General features: G+C 37.7%; 1 protein-coding gene across 3 annotated transcripts in view; it reads left to right on the forward strand.

The window, feature by feature from the left end:
• Positions 1-256: 256 nt before the first annotated feature.
• Positions 257-25,641, forward strand: part of FeCH (ferrochelatase, mitochondrial) — a 30,967-nt gene continuing 5,582 nt past the window's right edge. Inside the window, exons 1-5 of one of the 3 annotated variants that reach the window (XM_089252559.1) lie at positions 257-393; positions 3,822-3,917; positions 20,509-20,628; positions 23,362-23,510; positions 23,844-23,916. In XM_089252559.1, coding sequence (XP_089108685.1) covers positions 3,847-3,917; positions 20,509-20,628; positions 23,362-23,510; positions 23,844-23,916 — 413 coding nt within the window. In that variant the 5' untranslated portion in view covers positions 257-393; positions 3,822-3,846. The remainder of the gene's footprint in view (positions 394-3,821; positions 3,918-20,508; positions 20,629-23,361; positions 23,511-23,843; positions 23,917-25,641) is intronic. The other 2 variants (XM_089252557.1, XM_089252560.1) reach the window with 2 other exon arrangements.

Raw genomic sequence — 25,641 nt, forward strand, 5'->3', positions numbered from 1 at the left:
GATCAGAGTGTCAGTATTTGTCATGTGAAAAAAGGTTCCCTCCCATGAATTACATCTCAATATATTGCATTTTGCTTCTTTTCATTGGGAAATTTTTCAGTGATTCCAGTCATAATTGGCAGTTGTGCTTGGTGGTTTCCCGTATTTGGGATTCCTAAATTCCCGTTTGTTTTCTTGAGAAATATAGTCAGGCAATGCTGCAGGGAACACACACATCCAAAGAAATTTTTGGTGCTAGCGGATATAAAGCCACCCTCATCTTGGTTTTGTTTTTGTTTTTAATTTTTATGGACCACTTGGCATCCTGCGTGTGAATGAATTTTCGGAATCGGATATAGTTTGATTTTTTCCCCTAGATTTTTCCTGTCATGAAAATCAAATTTTTAAGTATGTGTATGTACCGTAAAGATTATTATCTCATGAAATAAATTTATTTTATATTTCACATGTTAAAATTTGATTAAAAGACTAGTTTTTTTATGATTTAACTGATAAAATAAAACTTCAATATCATATAATACAAACAAAATATGTATTATATAATTAAAACAAGTGTATAAAATAAAAGCAATCATGTAAATTGTAAAAATTATTACCGTATATACTCGTGTATAAGCCGACACTTCAGAACCACCAAAACCGCAATAAATTGAAAACCCGTGTATAAGCCGACCCCAAAAAATCCGTGCTTTTCAGAAAAAAAAATTCTTATATTTTCATCCAAAAAGTAATATAATGTAATGTACGGTAATAATTGTAAAAATTATTACCGTATATACTCGTGTATAAGCCGACCCCACCACTTCAGAACCACCAAAACCGCAATAAATTGAAAACCCGTGTATAAGCCGACCCCAAAAAATCCGTGCATTTCAGAAAAGGAACAGGTGCTGTATAATCCAGAGATTGGCGATTTCTGGCGACTTTTTTTTTTCGGCGCCAAACATGTCCGACGACCCGACCAAAAGTCGCCAAGACCGTTAGACACTGCGGACGCCGAAAAAAAAAATCGCCAGCATGGAAAACAATAATAAAAACCCATTCAAATATGAAAAATATCATGAAACACAAATGAAATATAATAGTATATTTAAATAAACAACGGTCATGCATGTTGTAAAAATAAGCATATTCTACGTATAAAAAAATTAAAACCCGGACTATTTCTGGGTATCCAGATTTATTTAAAATAAACAACGGTCATGCATATTTTAGGTTTAAATAAAATTTAAAACCCGGACTATTTCCGGGTATCCAGATTCTTTTAAATAAATAACGGAAATTAAATAAAATAACGAATATTAATAAGAAAAATAAATAAAAAGGATACAGCCCTTCCGGTCGACAAAAATGTAATCCTAACACTCGGAACGAAAAACACTAAATGACTATTCAAACATTTGAAAAGACACACTAAAAACAACTAACGAAAGGTAATCGCATCGGGAATAATCCAAGACAACGACGCTACTGCACAAAGGGAAAAAACGCTGTTATCCGTTTGAATCGCCCGCGCTTTAAGCGCCATCTATAATGGATGGGTAATGGAAGCTACCAAGGAACAATCTAGAACAATGACAACCCGGCAAAGCAATTGAGAGCCCGATCGGCATAACTGAGAGCGCCGGCGTTGGTGATCTGGATTATATTGGATTTGGCGGTCTGGATTATACAGCACCTGTTCCAAACGTTTTAATAAGTTTCTTCTGAGTCTCCAAGCTCATGGTAATCCATCAGATCATCATAGGGGGTGCGGCATCTTCGTTTTTATTCTCATCTGGACTGCCATCACCATTGTCACTTTAAAAGAGGATATCATTTTTAGTTCCGTCCATCGCATTGCTGATGCAACACTTTTTCAAATATCGGATGACAATTTTGGTAGAAACAGAATTCCACGCCTCATGTACCCATTGCCACAAGACCAATGTCAGGTTTCTTCAAGTCACCACTTTTTGTAGTTTCTGCACCGTCGGAACTGATCCACTCGATCTACAAATTCCTCAAATAGTCTTTGAGAGGCTTGTTGATAACGTTGAATGTACAGCCTTTAGGCCCTTTTTTTTTTTTTTTCAAACCGAGCACAACTCAGGTCTATCGCCATAGGCAATTTACTACCTAGTGAGTTGTGCCGGAAGTGTAAGTGTGTGTGTACCTAACAGTCTGAGTGTGTATCTAGTGTTGTGTATGATTTTTCAGTGCTGCCATCTATATCTCAGAAGTGAAGTGAGTGATGTGTAGTGACTGAATATTTGTACTGTTTGTAGGACTGTTGCTCTCTGTGGCGAGACTTTTTAACGGGGAGATCGGCTCGCATTTGCGTCTCAAAGTTGGGAACCACAGAAAACCAACTTCAGCCGACCACCACTGTGCGACGGTGGGGCTCGAACCCGGGTCCCCGCGACGCGAGTCCGTCATTATGACCACTCGACCACCACAGCGGCAGTCTTTAGGCCTCTTGATGTGACATCAACAAGCCTAAAGGCTGTACAATCAACGTTAGCCACCACCAACCAATGATGTTTTTTATTTCTTTGCCTCGGCTTTGACATTGTCGGTTCTGTGGAGTTTGAATATATCCCATACCAATACTGCCTCCAGATCAACCATACCAGTAATGCTGGTTTCTCGAACGCTGCTACAAAAATGACTACTGATTGCGGGGTCGATATTTTCTCATCAAAAACTGACCTGAGTATAAGCCGATCCCCCCCCCCACTTGGAGAACAAATTTTTCCACAAAAAAACTCGGCTTATACACGAGTATATACGGTATTTGTGACAAAAACCGATGGCTTCGATGAATTTAAAAATTAGCAAAGTGCAATAAATTAATTACACGTTGATTGGATGCGAGATCGACTACAGGATTACGAATGTTTTAGGATTGCACCAAATCATTGTAATGAATGCCACATGAGGCAATTAATCTAATTGAACACTGTATTTCAATCTAAAAACTTCTAGTTCCTTCAGCAAACATGAGGCCACCGGCTCGGGTTTTAGCCTTGAGTTCCCGGTCAATATCCAATGGAGAATATTATCATGTGGAAGACCTTTTACATGATCTCTCCAGCTCAATAAATTTAAACCTGCTGGAAAGATTACTAATTCCCCTAAATGTCTGTTTACATGAGTTGATTAAGTAGGTTACTAAATTTTAAGTCGTCAAGTGCTCTAAAATCTGTCCCAACGTAAGTGATTAAGTAGTGCAGTGATTCCCCTTTTTTTTTGTCGCATGGGGCCGTTTTTAGCATGTAATTTCATTAAATTTTCACTTAATTTTCCCATAAGCCTCTTTTTTACTTTATTTATCAAATTTACTGACTAAAAAGTACATGGATCCCCAAGGGCCCCAAAGCAGAATGTTTTGCATTGTTCTGCAACGAACCCTCGGCTGACTGGAAATGTTCTGACAGTAAAAATTCCCATAATGGTGTTTCTACACTAAACTTTTCTTAAATTTCTTCCAGATTGTTCTGCAGTAGCACTGATTGTTTTGTGACGTACGTCACAGATTTTGGCATATTCTGCTTTGGGGCCCAAGGGCTCCACAAAGCACTGGTTGAGAACCACTAAAGTAGTGAATGTTCATTATATAATATGTGTGTAGTTCCTAGTAGGAGCGTGTAGCTCCTACTCAAATAAATAGACCTGATCCTTATTCTTAAATCTTATCCTTTTTGTGCATGCTGTTGTGTAGTTATTATAAAGTATTTTTTAAATTTCATGATGACTATAATATCTAGATGTAGGCATTACATCATATATATCTAATTGCAAAACTTCTTGTATAAATGTTTTTCATGATTATATTATAGTTATCAGCTTCACGTAATTGTTCTCATGATGTTAAGAAGAATTCCACTACTGATTCCGTGGAGTCCAAGCGCTCTGTATCATATGCATTACTCAAAGTATGTATATTAATAGAACTCGTAAAACTTTTAATTTTTTTTACACTTATGCATTAACCGATATGTAGTCATTATTGCAGAAACAAATCTTGTCAGTGACTAAGTTTATGTAATTGAGTAATTTCAAAAAAGATTCTTTCCACTTTAAAATTTTCAAATACAGTGAAACCTCTCGATAATGGATATCCATCAGGCGTCACAAGTGGAGTTCCTCAAGGAAGTGTCCTTGGCCCCATACTTTTTTTCACTTTTTATCGATAAACTCGATCAGGGTATCGATGGGATTACTATCAAATTCGCAGATGATTTGAAACTAATGGGGGTAATCGGGAATCAATGCGATAGGGAGTTGCTCCAGAACAACTTTAGAACAGGATCGCAGAATGGGCAAATGAATGGAGCATGGCGCTTAGCTTTGGCAAGTGCGTGGTTGCTCATTTTGGTTCGAGCAACCCACGTTTCTGGTATGAGTTGAATGGTGTCACTATCCCGAATGCAACTAGGGTCACCGATTTGGGAATTCTTATTGACGAGCGGCTTAGATTTTCTGAACATTGTTCAGCGGTGGTCAAAAAAGCAAATAGAATGCTCGGTTTCATTTTCAAAAAGGTCTCTTCGCGGTCTCCTAAAGTCATTCTTCCGCTTTTTCGAGGCTTACTTTGTCCTGGACTGGAGTATGCTGTAGGGTTTTGGAGACCATACCTACCGAGGGACATAGACTTGGTTGAAGGGGTGCAGAGAAGAGCTATGTGTGTCCTTATTGGCACACAGAGCTTGAGTTATGAAGAGAGACTTCATTTTTTGAATAAGTATAGTATTCTTAAGTATTCTTTATGGGCATTGTATAATATTTTATCATGTGTATACAGTCAGCTCCCCGTATTCGCGGTTTTTTTCTTCCTTTATTGAAATTTTTTTTTCACAACTCAGCAATCGTCATTCACGTGTTTTGTTTACAAAATTTGAGTTGTGCTTGTTTAGGATGGCTCATTCTCTTAGTGCTACTGATAATGCTTTGAAAAGGTAAATAAAAGTGAAAACTTGACAAGAAAAATTGAATATATTGACTATGCTTGGCGAAAGGAAGTCAATACCTGCTGTGGTCTGCTATTACCGAATCAACGAATCTACGGTGGGATATATCAGGAAAAAGGAATCTGAAATTCCTTCAGCGTAGCTGTAGCTGCACCCATGCCAGTCAAAACTTTGCAGCGCCTACAATATCCACATGTTTCTCGTACAGAAAATGCTGTTTTTTGTGGGTACAAGACTGATACAAAAAGATATTCCAATTGATTGTAATATTTTAACACAAAAGGCGAAAAATGTTACTCTTCCGTAAGGAAAGGGCTGGTGAAACGTCCATTTCATCTGAATTTTATGCAAGTAAAGGTTGGTTCCATAGGTTTAAGAAACGATTCGGATCACGCAATGTAAAAATTACCAGCAATCAAGCTTCTGCCGACCAGGAGGCAGCTAGAAAATTTCCAAAGACTTTGTAGAAAATTATTGAAGAGAAGGGTTATGCGCTTTAGCAGGTGTTTAACGTTGACGAAACTACACTATTTTCGAAGAAAATGCCGAAAAGTTAAGCAAGAAAAGAAAAGCGAGCTCCTGGTTTTTTAAGGGAAGTAGAGATAGTTCGGCGCAAATGCATATATAGGTAGCATGATAAAGCCCACCATAATTTTCAAATCTACGAATCCGTGAGAATTGAAGGGAAAGATAAGCCAAAGCTACCAGTATTTTGGACGAACAATAAAAAGACTTGGACTATGAAAACACTTTTCCTGAATTGGTTAAAACAGTGTTTTGTTCTGGAAGTCGGGAGTTACCTTTAGTAAATACATGCTATTGAAATTTCTTTTGATGCTGGATTGACAGAGGAGGAATTAATGCAGCTGACTGGTTCTGAAACTGAAGCGGTACCAGATGAAGAAGATCTGCCCGAGTGGCATGGTGGTAAGATGCTCGTCTACCATCGTGAAGGTTGTTGTCAGGGTCCCGGGTTCGAACCCAAGGGAGGATATAAGATAAGATATTTTCCCTAACGAACTTAAGCCGACCACCGATAGACAGCGCCTTTGCTTCCAACCCATCTCACTAATGGCAGTAAATTGCAATATAGTGATATGGCCAGAGTTGGTGTTTGATGAAGAAGATCAAGATGTAGAAGTCAAGTTTTCACCAAAAGTAACATAGCGGAAAAGTTTCGCAAGCTCATATCAGCAATAGATTATTTTCATAACATAAATCCCTCTATTTTACGTTTTTCACATGCAGAAAAATTAGTAGAAGAAGCCTTGTCAACATACTTGATGATGTGAACAAGAAAAAACGGCAAACATAAATCACAATGTTCTTTCAAAAAACATCGCCATCAATCATTGCACCCTCTTTTACATTCCCTTCTACCTCTGCGTCACTCTGCCCTTTCTCATGATCTTCAATAAACGAGATATACAAGAGAAACTATGGTTTCGGTTATTCGCGGATTTCCGTATTCGCGGTCACCCCCAGAACGTAACCCCCGCGAATATGGGGGCCGACTGTATATTGTTTATAATTTTTGTTAATTGCATTTTTAATTGGGTTACTGTATTTTTACATATATGACATCCATATTTTTATGGGCATCTTTTTCTCAGCCACCTCGTTGGGCATTTTGCCTGTTGTGGCGTTGTATTTGTATTTATCCTTGGGACAGAAAATTTTGTCTGCTAACTGGGAGTGTATTCCTTAATGGTTAGTAAAATACATTGAAGTCTGTGGACATAACTTTAAAAAGTGTTTGTTAATGGGAGGTGTTCGTTATGGATTAAGGTTCCACTCTACAGTAGAACATTGATTATCCAAACAAATATCGTGAATGTCAATTATCCGAACTGACACTCGACAAAGATGAGTATCTAGAGAGAGTATCTAGTGGAGAGTATCTATCACTTGAGTATCTAGTGGTGCGGTGTATGACTCCAATATTGAATATACGAACTTGAAAGTGTTAACAACTATTTATTAAACTATTAATAACACCAGTCTGCATGATATCAGATGATTGAAAACTAATAACTGTCCTTAGCTCACTTTTTTATGCTGATTACAGAACTGTTCTTATTTTTTTTCTATCATGTACAGTTCATTCGCATTCGACCTGAGTTGATTTTGAAGAAGGGCTGTATTCACGGACATGGTTTAAACTGTAGTCACAATTTTTGGATAAGAGATCGACACGGATTGGTTAAATTCAGGTTTTTAACCAATCTATATTGATCTCTTATCCTAAAATTGTGACTACAGTTTAAACCATGTCGGTGAATACGGTCCTCACGCAAGTGTGTGAACAATCCTAATGTTTTCTGTTACATTTGCAGAAATTTTGTAGTGCTTAAGCAAAGAACGCGGATATAACAGACTTTGTGAAGAAAGCCTACTCAGTGCCGTCTTAATGCATGGGCCCACCCAGGCATGGCCCGGGGGCCTCACGAGAAGAGAGGCCTCAGAAAGATGAGTAGTTAAATTTTTCGAGAATTTCTAAGGTGGGGCCTCAGAAAAATCACTTGGCCAGGGGGCCCATAATGTTCTTAAGATAGCCCTGAGCTTACTATGCTTATTTTCAAATCAAACTAGGTGATCAGGATAAGGCATGGGCGCCAAAGAAAGTTTGCCGCTATTGTGTTGAAAAGTTAAGGTTATGGACAAAAGGAAAGAAAACGTGCATGCCGTTTGCAATTCCTATGGTGTGGAGGGAGCCTAAAGACCATTTTAATGACTATTACTTCTGCTTAAGTAATGTACAGGGGTGCAATGTAAAAAATAAGAACAAAATTGTGTATCCAAGCATTCCTTCAGCCATTAGACCAGTTCCAAATGGACAAGAAGTGCTTGCCCCTGTTCCTTCAGCTGCTTTACAAAACGTGGCAGACGATGTTGATTGTGAACATGCTGCAATCTCAAAAAATGATAAGTGATGATGTCTATGAGCCTGAAGATGACTTTAATTCACAACGGTTCTCCCAGAGTGAACTTAATGATCTAGTATGTGCCTAAGGAATCTGTAGAATTACTTGGCTCCCGGCTTAAAAGCAAGAATCTTCTGGCACCAGGAACACATTTTTCTTGGTACACACACAGAGAAAACGAACTACTTCCTTTATTCTCAAAGAAAGATTCATTGGTTTACTGCAACAACATAAACAAGTTGATGCACTTCTATGGCATTGTACATGACTCCTCCGATAGTAGTCTCAAAGGCGTGTTACTGCCTAATGGGAATGTATATGGGTCTATTACTGTGGTCCATTTATTTCAAATGAAAGAAACATTCAAGAACATGAAGGAACTGTTAAGAAATTTTCAGTATGCGTTACACAAATGGCTCGTCTGTGGTAACTTCAAACTTATAGGAATACTATTAGGACAAGCTGGGTACACAAAAATGCCTTGCTTTCTATGTGAATGGAACAGTCGGGCAAAGCAAAAGCATTGGATTGTGAGAGTTTGGCCAGAGCGGAGAAATGTTTGTTCCTGTGACTGAATATATCCTGCACGAATCGCTCGTAGACTCCCAAAAAATCTCGCTTATTGTTGGATGTTGAAGAGGGACAGAATTGACGGAGGATCTGCAAGAAAGTCAAAAAGGAGAAAGTTTGTTAAATGGAACACTGTTTGCTTTTCGTTTTATTAAAGAATAGTCATGAAATTATTAGGACAGTTCTTTACAGTATTTTTAAAGTGTGTAACCAGATACTTTGTATGAAATGGTGATTGATTTTTGATTACATTAGTTAAAATATTGAAAACATGACTTCTTATTTTTTGTAAAAACCTGACGTGATAGACAAAAATGGAAGTCATTTCTGGAATCAGCATCAAAAATTGATTCAGGAACACTGACTTTTAAGAAATCATCTGACGAAAAGTTTAAAAATGCAGACTAGTGTAATTAAACATTGAACAATTAAATATTAGGACATAATTGACATAAAAATTTAAGAATTTAGATCATCAGCACGACCCGCGTGGATGTGATGGCTAGTGACGGAGTAAGGTAAAGAGCAGCTATTTCTCTCCAGGTTGATTCCGGTCTATATGTGTATGGACTGCAGCGCCAGATGTATACGTCACAGCACGGTAATTTGCATATGCCACAGGATACCCCCACCGGTGGACGAGGAAATGTAGTCCTAGACTTTGAATGTCACCTTTTTGCCAGAACGTAAAGTCATTCCGGACGGTTCGTGCTGAACACTTGATTTAGATAGTTCTGGATCTTCGGACGAATGTTCCAAATATGCAGGCTTCAGCCGGTCCAGCGATACTGTAGACTTCCAAGTGCCAATGAGTATCGTGAAGAATTTTGGATGTTGTTTCAGGACAGCATATGGGCCATCATAAGGACACTGTAGCGGCGGTCGAACAGAGTCACGTCTCAGAAAGACGTGACTGCAGGTAGCAAGATCTTTGTGCACGAACACTGTATGGAACCATGACGAGCCACAGGAGCAGGATGGAGTTTACTCATGAACTCCCTCAGGTTCTCTGTGAATGCGGCTGCGGAATTGCAGGTGGGTTGTGAAGGATCGACGAACTCGCCGGGCAGCTTCAAAGTTGTTCTGTACAGCATCTCCGCTGAACTGAGTCTGATATCCTCTTTTATGGCAGCTCGAATACCTAGGAGGACAAATGGCAAGCACTGTGTTCAAGACGACGAGGGATGGCATCGTATTGCAGACTTTAGTTTTTGGTGATACCGCTCGACCATCCCATTTGACTGAGGGTGGTATGCTGTAGTATGAATCCGCTCAACGCCAAGGAAATAGGCGAGGGATCGAAAGAGACATCTTTCAAACTGAGCACCTTGATCGGTGGTTATGCGAGACGGCACACCAAACCTGGATATCCATCTGGATATGAATACTTTTGCCACTGTCGACGCTTCAATGTCAGGCAACGGAATAGCCTCAGGCCATCGAGAGAATCTGTTGATCAGAGTCAAGCAGTATCGGTATCCCTGTGAGAAAGGTAATGGACTAACAAAATTTGCATGCACATGGGAAAAACGCGCACTGGGTACTGAAAAATCACTTAATGCACTGGACGAATGATGGTGTATCTTAGACTTTTGACAGGAAAGACAACTTTTACACCACTGAGCACAATCTCGAGCAAGGGAAGGCCAGATAAATCTGTCCTTGATCAGACGCACTGTTGACCGAATTCCTGGATGGGATAATCCATGTATTAGCAGGAACACATTCTTGCGAAATGCAGGTGGTATATATGGTCGTATTCTTCCTGTGGATACATCACAGTATACAGAAACTTTCGAATCAGGAAGACACAATTTCTGCACTGCAAGTCCAGTGGTATTAGACTAAATCAAGTGAGATAACTCTTGGTCATCTCGCTGAGCTACAGCCAATTGAGAATAATCGATAGAATTAGGACATTCAATAGTCTCGATGCAAGACAGTGCATCGGCAACTATATTTTTCAGTCCTGAAACATGATGTATATCAGTCGTCAATTAGCTGATGAAGTCAAGCTGATGGGATTGTCTTTGAGAACATTTCTCCAGCTTCTGACGGAATGCATGAGTAAGAGGGTGATGGTCAGTCAGAATTGAGAATGACCCGGCCTTCAAGCATGTACTGAAAATATCGAACTGAAGCATAGGCAGCAAGGAGTTCCCTGTCATAAGCGCTATAACGACACACTGTTGGTGTGAGTTTCCATGAAAAGAAACCGAGGGGTTGCCAAGAATTTTCGACAAATTGGTGCAAAGCACCACCCAATGCAATAGAGGAAGCGTCAACGTTAAGTGTTAACGGAGCTGAAGGTACAGGGTGAGCCAACAATGCTGCCCGTGCAATTTCAGTTATACATATCTCAAAAGCTTCGGAAGTTTCAGTTGTCCAGTGTATTGGAATTTTGTCACCTTTTTTTACACCTTTTAAATAATTATTCGAAAGAGCTTGAGATGAAGCAGCATTCGGAATGAATCTGCGATAAAAATTGACAGTTGCCAAAAAAGTCTTAGCTCTAAAATAGTGCAAGGCTTAGGAAAATTTTGTATAATTAAAACCTTTCCCCCCCCCCCCCCCCGGAAGTGGTTTAATTCCATCTGCTGATACCAAATATTCAAGAAACTGGACTTCTAATTTTCTGAAAACACACTTATTAGCATTTATGACAACATCATAATCAGATAAACGCTGAAATAATATTTTTAGGTGTTCAATATATTCATCCTCATCTTTAGAAGAAACTAAAATATCATTGATATAACTATGGCAAAAATCAAGACCTCTCAAAACCTGATGAATAAATCTTTGAAGCGTTTGACCAGCATTACGCAGTCTAAATGTCATAGTTGCCCCAAAGCAGAATGTGCTGAAATCTGCGACATACGTCGCAGAACAATTACCACTACTGCAGAACAATTTGGAAGAATTTTAAGAAAAAGTGCAAAAAACACTATTACATGTATGGGGATTTTTACCGCAGAACATTTCCAGTCAGCCGAGGGCTCGTCGCAGAACAGTACTAAACATTCTGCTTTGGGTCATAGTTGTAAATTCAAAAAGACCAAATGGCGTGATGATTGCAGTTTTTGGTACATCATCAGGATGAATAGGAATTTGATTGTAAGCCCTGACCAGATCGATGGTAGAAAATTTTTTTTTGCCATGAAGATCATACGTGAAGTCCTGAATGTGTGGGACCGGATAACGATCAGGCAAAGTGACACTATTCAACCTGTGATAATCCCCACATGGCCGCCAATCACCAGAGCGTTTGGAAACCATGTGTAATGGACTAGCCCACGGGCTCTTAGAAGGGCGACATATGCCTTCTGCAATCATTAGGTCAAATTGTTTTTGAGCGATTTTTAATTTCTCAGGCGAGAGACGTCTTGGTTTACAATAAGTAGGAGGACCGTGAGTTTTAATATGATGAACTACATCATGAGAAACAGTTCCATACTTAAGTGATGGTTGAATGATATCGGGAAATTTTGACTAAAGTCCATGAAAATCAACATCATTAGACACTGTTGTTATTCCAATTGTAGAACAAAATGAAATCCCCCCAGCCACGCTACATGTCGTAGTGCTGTCAATTAAACGGGTTTTATTTAAATCAACAAGAATTTTGAAATTTTTTAGAAAATCTGCGCCTAAAATTGCTCGATTTATGGAAGCCAAAACAAAAGGCCAAGAAAATTTACGTCGCAAGCCAATGTCAGCAGTCATGATTTTTATCCCAAACGTTGAAATTTTGCTGCCATTTGCAGCAAAAAGTGCAAAATCATGAGCTGGCTTTTCAAGACCAAAATAGGGCAAAACTGATATTACAGCACCAGTATCAACAAGAAAACTAGTCCCTGTAATGCGATCACGAACAAAAACAGAACTCGCAGCGCTACTATTTTTCCTACTTTTCCTATTTTTTAGAAATGTCCTCCTATTTTCCTACTTTCGCCGCAGTCGTCCTTTTTTACCCCCAGTTCTCTCCTACTATTCCTATTTTATCCCTCCCTTCTTTTGCTTACAGCCAATATCTCACTACGAAATTTCTGGAAACCGCAAAATGTCACTGCTTTCCCTCCCTTTTTGATGTGTTTTATTCACATCACTCGCTACTGAAAAAGAAGAGAAAAAAAAAATTCAGTTCCACTGAAGTAGGGGGACAACGACAAGCGTATCTTTTTGCCCCTGCGCCCAGGCCCGTCATTTGGGGGGGGGGCGACTTTTGAAAATACACTACAAATGGTATATATATATATATATATATATACATACAAATATGTATATATATATATATGCGTACCTTTAGTACATGCTCTTTGCCCCCCCCCCCCCCACCGAAAAAGTTGAAATGACGGCCCTGCCCTCGCCTTAGTCAAAGTGCGTCCAGTGGGGAAAGCGAATCCGTTTCGGAGTTTGGTTGCCGTAAAATTTAAAGTCCCCGCTTTTTTTTTTTAAGAAGGCAAAAAAAAAAGTGGGGAGGGGGCAGGTTCTGTACACACACAAGAGGTATTCCATGAGAGAGAAAAAAAAGGTTAGGTTTTTAAGTATAGGTTTCTCTCTCCCGGGATCCCGTAACAAGCGTTCATCCCAAAAGCCGGGTTTTCCTAGGAGTAGGCTTTTTGCGGTGCGCAAACCAAACTGGATCTAGCCCCGCACTCTTCAAAAGGTTGAGTTAAGTTGAAATGTACCGCGAGTCGTTCAGGTGGTCTGAAAGTGTGCCGCAAGCCATTTGAGTCATCTGGAAATGTGCCGCAAGTCACTTGGAGATGACCTGAAAGTGCGCAGCGGACCACTTGAGTGGCCTGGAAAAGTGTCAAGAGCGCCACTAAAATAATCTATAAAAAATGCATTGAGCCGCTTAAAGTAGTAATGTATCGCAGACCATTAAGTGATCTGTGTGCTGCGAGCCACTCAAGTGATCTTGAAGTGTGCCACTCAAATTATCTGTAAATGTGCCTCCAGTCACTTACAGTAATTTGCAACTGAACTACATGCCACTTAAGTGAACTGGGGGTTTGCTGCAGGTCGCTCAAGCATAGGCGGAGATTGACTTGGAAGTCTGGGGGGGGGGGGCAAGGTGATTATTGCCCAATGTACAGCAAGCCACTGAAGTAATCTGGAAATGATGTGTCCCACTTAAATGATTTGATGATCGTTCATGGGCCACTTGTGTGGTTTTGTTATTCGTCCTGGGCCACGTGAGATGACTCCGAGGGTCATGGGTTAGCATGCTTAACCCGTTTTATCCCAATTTATTTATTTTGCTCAAATTTGAGAATAATTGTATTTTCTGAGGTATATCAAACCTAAATAGACTAAATATACAAAATTTGAATTTTTTTTAATTTTTTATACATGAAATCTGACCCGTCCTCTAAATAGGACACTGGGATAAAGGGGATAAAATTTGCACTTACAGGTTTTAGTGCTCTCTTCATTGGGGAAAGCAATTTCCGACTAAAAATTTTCACGGTATCCGAATAATACTTCATTATTTACATTAGAGTTCAATTTTCAGTTGAATATGACACTAAACTTGGTGGAAAGGCCCAAAGCAAGCCTGACAAATGGTTTTATCACATTTCCCACAGTAAGTTTTGGGTTTTGCTTTGCAGCCCTCTCTTTGACAACGGCGCTGTTTTTCCCTCTTCAGTAGAAAATGGCCTACACCATCTTTGTAGATGTCTTCTTTTGCACTTGGAGGTACAGAAGAGATCCTGGGTCTACCTCTTGTTCTGCTTACAGACTTTTTTAGATATACCATTGTTATTGCTCGTCGGAACTCCTTCAAGTTTAGGGCGTCGCTTTTGTTGAGAGCTTTGTGGATTATCCATGCATTTACCACTGCCATGTCCAGTGTACGAATGTTAACGGCATATATTCCAGCCAACCAGTCGTGGTGATCCACCCCACCCATATTTTTGTTGTAAGAATTTATCAAATTAGGCATCTTCACGTTAACTTTATCTTTGTGTCCCTTTACTCGTCTTTTCACATCAATACATGGTTCTAAAGTGCTGCAATTTGTAGCAACAGTGACAGTACTATTGTCATTCCATCGCACCAGGAAAATCTCGGAATTCTTGTCAAATGCAAAATCATACGTGCCTCTTTCCTTCTTCCGCATAGACTTAGATCCTTCTAAGGGACACTCATGGTTTATCCGATTTTCTCTTACGGTTCCTGTAGCTCGATAACCTTGTTCACCAAGACTTTTCAAAAGATCAATGCTGGTAAAAAAATTATCAAAATATAAAGTGTAGCTTGAAGGATTCAGAATGTTCTCTGTCAGTTTCATCACAACACGTGTACCAAGTGGAGTATCCTTTCCTGCACCAGATTCTTTACCGCAGTAGAGGAAAAAGTTGTAACAATATCCTTCACTTCCACAGAGAGCCCAGAATTTATAGCCAAAACGTATTGGCTTGCCTCGGATGAATTGTTTCAGACTATTCCTACCATAGTACATGATTATCATTTCATCAATGCTTAGATTAGCTGAGAAGTGTCCAAACTTCATAAAATTATTATTGAGCATGTCAAACAAAGGTTTTACCTTGAAAGATCTATCCTCGAGATACTGATTCACTGTTCCATTATCCACAAAGTGTAAATAAGATTTCAACTTTTGGAAACGGTTTCGTGGCATGGCATTTTTCACCAGGGTAATGCCAAGGTCTTCAGCATCTGACCAGTAGTCACGTTCACAGGTATTTGAATGATAACCAGTTAGAAGCAAAATTCCAAGAAAAACACGTATTTCATCAGCTGTGGTCAAGAAATCGTGTTCGTTTTTTACATCTGTTGCATATCACACAGTTTCTTTAACTATATGATCGTAAACTTCGTTGGAATAAAACTGTTCAAATAGCTCTGATGGAGTTTTTCCTCCCAATGTAGTTTCCATCTTCTCGAGCAAGTCATTTGCAATTGAATCATCCTGTGTTTTCCATTTTGTATATTGTGGTGATTTCATCTTTACCCAAGAAGACTGATGCTTCTTAGCTTTTCGTCTGCGCTTTGTTGTCGAAACACCAGAGCTTCTGGAAGCTTCGGGCTCAAAACTGTCTCCAATTCTAACCTCCAGAGTTCCAGGAACGTCGTTTACAATAATCTCACCAGCATTTACTTCATTGTCATCCCCTTCATCTTCATCAGTTAGTTCACTGGCATCTGGCGGTACAACATCAATTTCAAAATCACTCTCATCTGAATCTAAACGATTTAGTAGTTCCAATGCTTCCTCCAACTTCAGGAACCTCTGCCTAGACATGACTATGCAGGGGGGAAAAGCTAGGGAGAAAAAAAAGTTTTTTTCACTCTTAGCTATAAGGGGAGAAATAAGCGACAATTGCAAGCTCATCGTCCCACTGTCCTATTTAGAGGACAGTTATAAAATAATGTGCTACAACTTACCTAATAACAATAAAGCTTTAATTAACCATCAGGATGATAAGGAAAGAGTACTTTTACATAAAAAATGCCTAGCCACGTATCCAAACTACACTGAGAAGGAATTCTGCAACTGCAAAGAGAAGATACAAACAGCGCCCCTTAAAGCGGGGGATAACCAAAGTTTCCAGATGGAGGAGGGGGGGGGGGAACAGACACATAACGCACGCTGGCAGAAGCTTATACATACCCCTACATGTTCCAACTGAAAAAATATTCGCAACAAAAAAATACTGATTTACACATGTTATTTTTTAGCTGTCCTCTAAATAGGACAGTGGGATAAAATGGGTTAAGGCATACTAGGTTCATGCGTATGCTATTGACAACCTGGATGTCTATTTTTTTTTTTTTTAAAAAGCATTCATGAGCATATGCGGGCCATTCTAATCATTGTATCCTTCGGATGTAATGTAACTGCAAAAGGTGTTACATCAAGGGTGTTCAACTTTGAGTAGAGTGTGGGCCATTTCATTGATTTTGAATGTGTCGCTGGTCACTTAAGCTGACCTGGGTCAGTTGAGTACTCTGGAACTGTGCCGCAGTGATCAGTAAATTTTCTGCGGGTCACCTAAATGATCTGGGAATGTGCCGCAGCACACTTAAAGAATGTGGAACTGTCGCACAGGTTATTGAGTGATCTTTAAAAGTTTCATGGGTCAATTGAGTGCTCTGGAATTGTGCCACTGTGATTTTAAATATACTGCGAAATATTTAATGATCAGGGAATGTGCCATGGGACACTTGAATGACGTGTAAATGTGCTGTGGGTTACTTGAATGACATGTAAATGTACTTTGGGTCACTTAGGGGGAGTGGTCTAGAACTCTGCCGTGAGTCACTTAAGTGTTGGTGAACAGTGTCGCAGGTCACTCGAGTGATCTAGGAATGTGTCACAGCTCACTTAAGTGAAGTGGAACAGCAGCTCGGGTAACTTGAGTAATCTGGAACTGTGCCGTGGTGATCTGTAAATGTGATGCCACTTGAATGACTTAAAACTGTGCCGCAGGGCCTCTTGAACGATCTGGAAGTGTATCGCTTAGTTCATTTTTACAAAATTAGGTTTGAAAATGTGGGCTTCAACAGATGACTCTGGGGCCACATTCGGCCTGTGGGCAATGGTTTAAGCATGCATGCGTTACATTTCTATGACACCTAGACAATTTTTTTTTCTTTCTTTGAAAAGCATGGGGGGGGGGATCAAAATCATTAAGTGGACTTTTCAAGTAACAGTAGAAGTTTGATTAATTTCTGTTCAGTTTGCCATTTGCATTGTTTTTGATCCCACATTCTGATTTTTTTAAATTCGTTAGAGAGAGAACTTGAGTTTCTTGAAATATCAATAGATAATACTATAATTGAAATATATAAGGTGTGAATCTCAATGACACAACATTTTTAAATGCCATGATAATTTGGGAATTACAATTTTTCCCTCCTATTTTTTTCCTATTTTTTGTCGGTGGTGTTCCTATTTTTCCTCATTTTTTTTTCAAATTTTCACTTCTAGGCCTGCAAAAAGGCGACTTTGTTCGGGGCTAACATCGTGTGTCGCCGCTAACTATGAGCCACTCAGTTTTCCAAGTTTTGTTTATCCGAATTCTGGAGATTGTTAAACTGGCACAAGCCAGCACATTTTTTAGCTTTTACGGCAAAATTCAAATGATACCAACACAATTGTTTTCCTGAAAATGACAGATTTCTATAATGCTCTCCTGGACGAGATCGTGATCGAGAGCGTTGTAATCTTGATAACTTATTTTCAAGGACTTCAATCCTGGCGATTAGGGCCCCAATATCTGAATTGGACGAGACACTAGCACACGTGACTGGGGATACCTCATTTATTCTATCAGCCATAATAGCTAATTTAGATAAATCTTGATCACTTATAGACAAAATCTGTTGCGTATTGTGGGGTAATCTTTGCAACCACAAATTTTTTAAAACTTCGTCGCTGAAGTTTTTTCCAGCAAGATTTTAATTAATAATATAGAAGGTTTTTTATCACCAAGATTTAATTCTTGAAGCAATTTACGTAAACGACGAGTTTCAGAATCGGTAAACTGGGTGATGATTCTATTTTTTAGACTGTCGTACATGTGTTCGACAGGTGAGTTTTGCAACAAATCGCTAACCAGGTCAAGAAGTTCTGGCTCAAGAGTGGAGACAAGACATTGAAATTTAGTCGAGTCTTTGGTTATACCAGAAACTTCGAACGAAGATTCCAACCGGTAAAAATACAGGCTTGGATTCGCACACCAAAAGGGCGGTGGTCTAAAAGCCAGTTTTGCCAATTCGGAAGTCTCGTCATTTCCTTTTGCCATCACGGTGCAAGAAACAAATATTTATACTATTTTAGAGGGCAGAACTATGCAGTAATAGTAACAAAATGAAAATGCACACATGCACTTACGATCGTCTCAATCGACTGTAGCATGGCGGGGCGGAAGCACACGGTTGTTGACGACACGATTAATGTGACAGAACACAACCAATTTTTAGCACGATTAAACTTTGGCGATTCTCAAGAACGAGCGAACGCATCGGAAAACTAATGCAGCAAAGCAACGGCGATGAAGACGTGCACCAACCTACCGGAATTAAAATTTTTCCCGGGTCACCATCTCTAGTGCCGTGGTGTATGACTCCAATATTGAATATACAAACTTGAAAGGGTTAACAACTATTTATTAAACTGTTAATAATTAAACATTCAACAATTAAACAATTAAATATTAGGACATAATTGACATAAAAATTTAAGAATTTAGATCATCAGCACGACCTGCGTGGATGTGATGGCTAGTGACGGAGTAAGGTAAAGAGCATCTATTTCTCTCTCTCCAGGTTGATTCCGGTCTATATGTGTATGGACTGCAGCGCCAGATGTATACGTCACATCATGGTAATTTGCATACGCCACAAGTATAATAACACTAATGTTGTGTTTTGATACCTTAATATAGGTTGTGATTGTAATTTTTTCAGCTCTTGTGCTCTTGTAACCCATTACTTAATTTTTTATTGATAATGATTTTCAATATTTAATGAATGAGAAACATTATTTCTAGCATGGCAACAATTGTCAATGATTTTGGATGTTTTTATGAGTTGAAGAATAAACCAAAATTTTTTGTAAAAGGGAAAAAAAGGGGGGTTGTAGCTCGGGTGTGAGGACAAATATATTATTTGGTGGTTCAAAAGCATGATAGGTGGTAAAATTATGGCTCCCTGCATCATCCGGCAGTGCCCCCTTAATACATTTAATTTTTTTCTCTCCAGTATGTAACATATACCTAGTTGAACATACACATATTGAGCTGATGTCAATTATCTCCAATGTTTAGATTATCCAAACCAAATCCTGTCAGAATTATTTCAGATAATCAACATTCTACTGTATTAATTATAAATCACCAAAAAAAAATTATAGTAATTCATTCATCAATTCATTATTATATACTTATTTTCAAGTTAATGTTGTCAGGGGTGCTAAAAAGTAAATGAAAGTAAACTAAAAAAGTAAACTAAAAGTGACAGAAGTTGTGGACTTCAAAAAAAGAAATTGATGAAGTGCGAATTTTTCGAAATTATTTTGGAAAAAAGATTACGCTTGTTACATGTTATTCTTTAAAAAGAAGGGAGGAAAAAAAACCACTTATTTTTCATTTATGCACAGTGTGTAGGCCTATTTTATAAAATATGGTGAACATATAGGCAAGAGGTAGAATGACAACCAAATCAAAGTCATTAATTAAAGAACTATTTATGTGGGAGGGCTGGTTTAAATTGTAATTCTTATCTGTGCAAGACACATTTTTTCAGTGTTGCTTCAGCGTATAACCTCCATCAATGACCCGATAAACATGCATATTTGTATATATCATGCATAATTATGTGAAAAATAACATAGGCAATTTAGTCACTAAAACTCTTACCCCAACTTATATTCCCCTACTTTGTCATAAACTGATGCGTATTGGGTTGTCTGTGTTGCCAGCTGGATGTCATGCATCAAAAGTAAGTTTTCTGTGCAAATTACAGTGAATCCTGCTTAATTTTTCAAAAAACGTAAGCGGAAAAGTGCTATAAACAGGAAATGAAATGTCTATGAAAATTAGTAAGAGTTGAGACCATGAAAATAGGTCGTACTAAGCAGGAAAATATAGTAGCCCTCCTATAGTGGCAATTAATGTGGATGCATAGGTTGTACAGTCTTAGAGCATCACAATCTTTTTCTCCTCTGAATTTTTAAAATCCAAAGTTGTTTTTTCTGTTTGGAAACAGGTGTATGCAATTTTTAAATATCTTTGTAAAATAACTAAAATTTTAAAAGAAAATACCTTTATATGCTATCTTAATCAGTTTCTGTTAATTTAAAATGTTTTTTGAAGGTTAGTAACTGAAAATTCTCAGTAAGAAATTCCTTGTGCCCGCCCTTTCCCAAACATGATGTGTCCCTGCAAAGGTCAATCTTGCACATGCCCTTATTTGTAATCACATTATATACAGACAAGAATTTGCAGAGATTCCAGATGCCTTTAAGGGTGGGTTGGGATAATGTACTGCATTATTTACAGGCAAAGTATTTTGCTGATTTTCAGGAGTGTTAAAACTGGTGTTTTGATGATGAACATGGGTGGCCCTAGTAAACTGGATGAAGTGGAAGAATTTCTGACCCGATTGTTTTTGGATGAAGACATCATTCAACTACCAATGCAAAAGTAATTTTTTTTAAATTTACCTAGCTTTTCAACTTTTTACCTAGCTTTTCCACTTTTCATGTTGCTTCAACTCTGTTGTCTATATAAAGGGTGTCCACTCTTATGAGTGGATGAGGAATCAGTCAGTTAGTCTATGTTATTTCATATACAGAGTATTCACTCTTTTCTTTGTCCTATGGCTATTTCCAAAACCGTTGGTTTTAGAGACAACTTTTAAAATTATAAAAAATGTTTCAAGTGATGTCGCTCATCATCATCTTAAATGCCCTTCAAATGAAAAAAATTATTAATAAAAAAGTTACAAAATTTAAATTTTCTCCAACTTCCAATTATAAAGTTGTTGCCCTTTATCTCTTGAGGCCAACTAAACAGTTCCATGTTTCTTGGTGCACTGAGATATTTGGATTCAGAAATTTTTGAAAAACATATTTCATTGTTTAGTGAAAAAACAGTCAAGTTTTGTAATTAAGAATTCAAAGAAGCAAACCTTTTCTTAAGAGAAGGTAAAAATTGGTAAAAATCATCATGAACCAAATCCTTCTTCAGTAATTTTATGGTGTAAAAAATCACAAGATAATTAGATTCATTCCAGGCTAGAACCCTATCAGCCATTTATTTAACATTTTTACTGCAATTTACAGTAACCCCCCTCTATTTCCTGCCTATTGGAAATTTTTCAGCTATTTTACTTACAATTGGCGATTGTTTCCTATAGAGATGTAAAATTCTCGAGAATATTCTCATCGAGGAGAATATTCAAAAATATTCTTGATGAGAATATTATCCTCTTATTTATAATATAGTTACATATAATATCCTTGAAAATATTCTCTGGAGGGATTACTTTCATAAATTACTGGGGAATATTCTTATAGAAAATAATAAGAATTATTCTGAAGTCATTAATAATCGTCCTTCCAGAAAATATTCTCCTTGATGAGAATATTCTTCAGTTACCAAAATCTTTCTAGATAGTATTATCAAGAATATATGTAATAACATGTATTATAATAAATAATCTCGATAAATAACTTGAGAATAATACTTATTATTTTTGATAAGAATATTCTCTAGTAATTTATAATAGTAGTCCTTTGAGAGAATATTCTCTGTCCCTGTCTCTCTTCCAGTCAAGAAGATGGGTATATTGAAGTTTGTAGACCACAATATTAAAGTTTAAAAGCAAGAAAATTAAACCAACAGGGCTGAATTACGCAACTTTAAAAAAAAGCGAGTGATACAGAATTTAAGTGTACTGTGCATTGAAAGAACAACAGTTCTGTATCTTCTTAGAATGAAGGTGATTGTATAGTAATTGCTTCCTTTATCAATCAACTTTGAGTTAATTTCTTTTGTGTTGTGAACTTATTTCTGAAAATTTATCTAATTTTAAAATAATTTCTTGATGTTTTAATTGCCGCTGTGGTGGTCGAGTGGTTATAGTGACGGACTCTTGATTCGAGGATCCGGGTTTCGAACCCCACAGTGGTGGTTGGCTGAAGTTGGTTTTCTGTGGTTCCCAACTTCAAGGCGCGAATGCGAGCCGATCTCCCCGTTAAAAAGTCTCGCCATAGAGAGCAACAGGCCTACAACGTTACAAATATTCAATCATTACACTTCACTCACAATTTAAAGTATAGATGGCAGCACTGAAATATCATACACAACACTAGCTACTCACTCAGACTGTTAGGTGCACACACTCACTTTGTTCCAGACTCTGCCACGAAGCTGGGCTGGAAGAGATCTCGGCAACGGGATAAGTCCGGTGGCAGAGACCCTGGCGTTCATTCATTCATGATGTTTTAATTTAATGGTTTCTAAAATCTTTATAACCAAACTTTTAAAACCTCTCATAAGTTGTCATTGGGGGTGATTACACCAAAAATTGTTTTTGTTGTAAATGTTTCAGGTAATGAAAACTGATTTATATTTCACAATATAAACAAAATTAGTAAAAAAATTTAAATTATTTAAAAGAAAAATTAATATTCTCGATTATTCTCCAATTTTTACATCCAGGAGAATATTCTCACCTCACATCTCTAGTTTCCTACTTTTGACAACTTTTTGATGAATTGGAACTCTACAATTTCTCAAATTGAGATCCTTATTTCCTGAATTTTTCTCAAAGAAAAATCCTTCTGAATTGTTCAGCCAATTCACTAGGCAGTGTTTTTCAACCTTTCTTATTCCATGGCACACTTGAACTCCTACGGCACATTTAAATTGGAATTTTAGAAAAACACCATTTTGATGATTCAATTACTAACCCAGGCAAAACAATTTACTGCCATCGTCATAAAAAGAAGCAGCATTCCTGGAACAAAAACCGTATTGAGATAATGAAATAATGTTTGGATTTCTTTAGAAATAATTTAGTCAATTTCCTTTAAAATTTTCCATAGCATACCTATGATACCCTCACGGCATAAACCCTGTATTAATAGATGAAATATATTTATTAAAAAAATTGTGCTATCTTTTTCTTTATGTAATTTTAGAATTGTTATTTGCTTTATGACCTAATTTTCAACATGAGAACTTTATGCAAGCTATGAGTCTTTTTATTTTATTATTACAGCAAAAAATAACAGTGTGGTCATGTCATTGTGGACACAATGTATAGAATTTGTGTAAATTCCTATTCTCACTGCTGTAAACAATATTTCATTTGCATTAGTAAGTCTATTAAAATTAAAAGAAATATCATGTAAATTTAATTCAATACAGAAAATTAGGTCCTTTCATTGCAAAGAGACGTACTCCAAAAGTTGCAGAAAAGTATAAAGAAATTGGTGGTGGATCTCCAATATTATCATGGACAAACAACCAGGGTCATAAAATGGTCAAATTACTAGATAAAATTAATCCTCATACAGGTAATAATTATGCTTTTTTTTCTTGTATACTACTGTATTTCAAAGCCCTACAGTTTGTTGTTACTACAGTACTATTGTTTTCTAATATTGTTTGAAAGGTAAATACCTTTCTAAGGCAATAACAAAAGTTGTTGGATTTGATATCTATATTCTGTGATTCAATTCATTTAGCATTCAATGTCTATGGGTAAAAAACACCTGTAAAAAAATTTAAAAATTGTTTGCTTGTAAAGTAATCTAGATTTTTGTAATCCAATCCCAAGCTCAAGAATGATAAATGAAGGTGGTGGATAATTAAATAAATTAAAATTTGTTTTATTGTCTATATTGTAGCACCCCATAAACACTATGTTGGTTTCCGTTATGCCAAGCCTTTGCTGGAAGACACCCTGGAAGAAATGAAAAAGTAAATCTAATTTCTATGCTGTAAAAATCTTGTTTTATGTGCTACTTTTAATACAAAATTTTTCAATTCTCAATTAGGTACAGGATTATGTTATAGCAAGTAGAAAACATTGATATATCTTGAATTTTAGCTTTTGATAATTTTTATTCAGGTTTTTATTGATTGATTTTGTCTGTTGAGAGATGTTTGGTACGAGCAGCCTCAATATCAGTTGATTGAGAGAGCACGGGTCGGGTCACATTTTTTATTCTATTGTATATGTACATAAATTTTTAAAAATAAAATATGAGTGTAAAGAATATACAGTAGAACCTCCCAACCGCCACTAACAGGACTGTGAAAATGTGGCCGCTATTGGGAATGGCCGTTTTATTTCTGAAAAAAAATAACTAAAATTTGTTATCTATATAACATGTAAAATGATAGTCCGTTCTGTAATTGATTACAATAATTATATTGATTATATTATATTATACATTATATACAACATATTATCATTGACTAACTGAAGGGTCCCAAGTAGAGGGGGGAATCAGGCAGGTCTGATGCTGGACCAGAGGGAGCACAAATTTCACCCTTTAAACTCTCCTTCAACATTACAAGGAAACGTCTAAATGTATGCTTGGTCAGCCAGGGGCAAGCATACATTTTGGTCCCCAGCTGACCAAGCATCTAGTTGCAGCACCCAAAGCAGAATGTGTCAAAATCTGTGACGTACGTCGCAGAACAATTGGCGCTACTGCAGAACAATTTGGAAGAAAAAGTGCAAAAAACCACTATTACATATATGGGGATTTTTACCGCAGAACATTTCCGGTCAGGAAGGCTCGTCACAGAACAGTGCTAAACATTTTGCTTTGGGGGTTGCAACCCTGTTAATAAATCTACAGCGCTATTTTGGCATCCTAAAATTTAGGCTTGCAGTGCTGAGATAGAACACAACAGAAATGAATTGGTGAGAAAAATTTACATGGTCCAAGACGATGCACCAGCAATCCTCAAATAGTTCTTTATTCCCACCATGATCAACTAGATCATAGATGCTCAACCCAAATGTTTCCCTCTGAGTCATCTGATGTCGCCTGTGATCTCCAACCTAATTTTGTAAGAATTAACTTAAGCAGCACATTCTCAGATCACTTCAGTGACCTGCAGCACATTTACAGATCACTCAAGTGACCTGGGATGCTGTTCCATATCACTTAAGTGACCCATGGCACAACTATAGACCACGTAATTGGCCCTTTCCCTCTCTCCACTGCTGTCAATATACCCATGTAGCATTTGTAACCAGGGAAAGAAAGCATACATAATCCCCCCCCCCCCATAGAGTTCGGAGAAAAGTTCCCCCCAAAAAATCCCTTGAAAATTATTTTTCTCATAGCAATATACTTTTTTTTTTCTAACTCCATGTCCAAAGTGACTTTTTTGGAGGTCACCTGTAATGTTAAGTCTATGGGACATGTTTGGTTCCAACAAAATGTGACCATTGTTCACAGATTACCATTGTTCGAAGGTGGCTGATAGAGGATGTTTTACTGTATAAGTAGCCTTACATTAGTTACAAAACACCCCTAATTGATGTTCTAGACCAGGGGTTTTCAACATTTCAGGCCAAATTAAAACTTTCAATGAAGCTCACAGGCTGCTGGCTCACACTGTGGTATTTGCAAGACTTTCTTTCCTGATGAAAGAAAAGGAATTTTCTCTTTGAAAATTCTGACA

This window comes from Pholcus phalangioides, unplaced genomic scaffold, assembly GCF_987345545.1.
Source record: "Pholcus phalangioides strain wild (caught in Gottingen) unplaced genomic scaffold, Ppha-v1.0 ptg000029l_1, whole genome shotgun sequence".
Lineage (NCBI taxonomy): Eukaryota > Metazoa > Arthropoda > Arachnida > Araneae > Pholcidae > Pholcus > Pholcus phalangioides.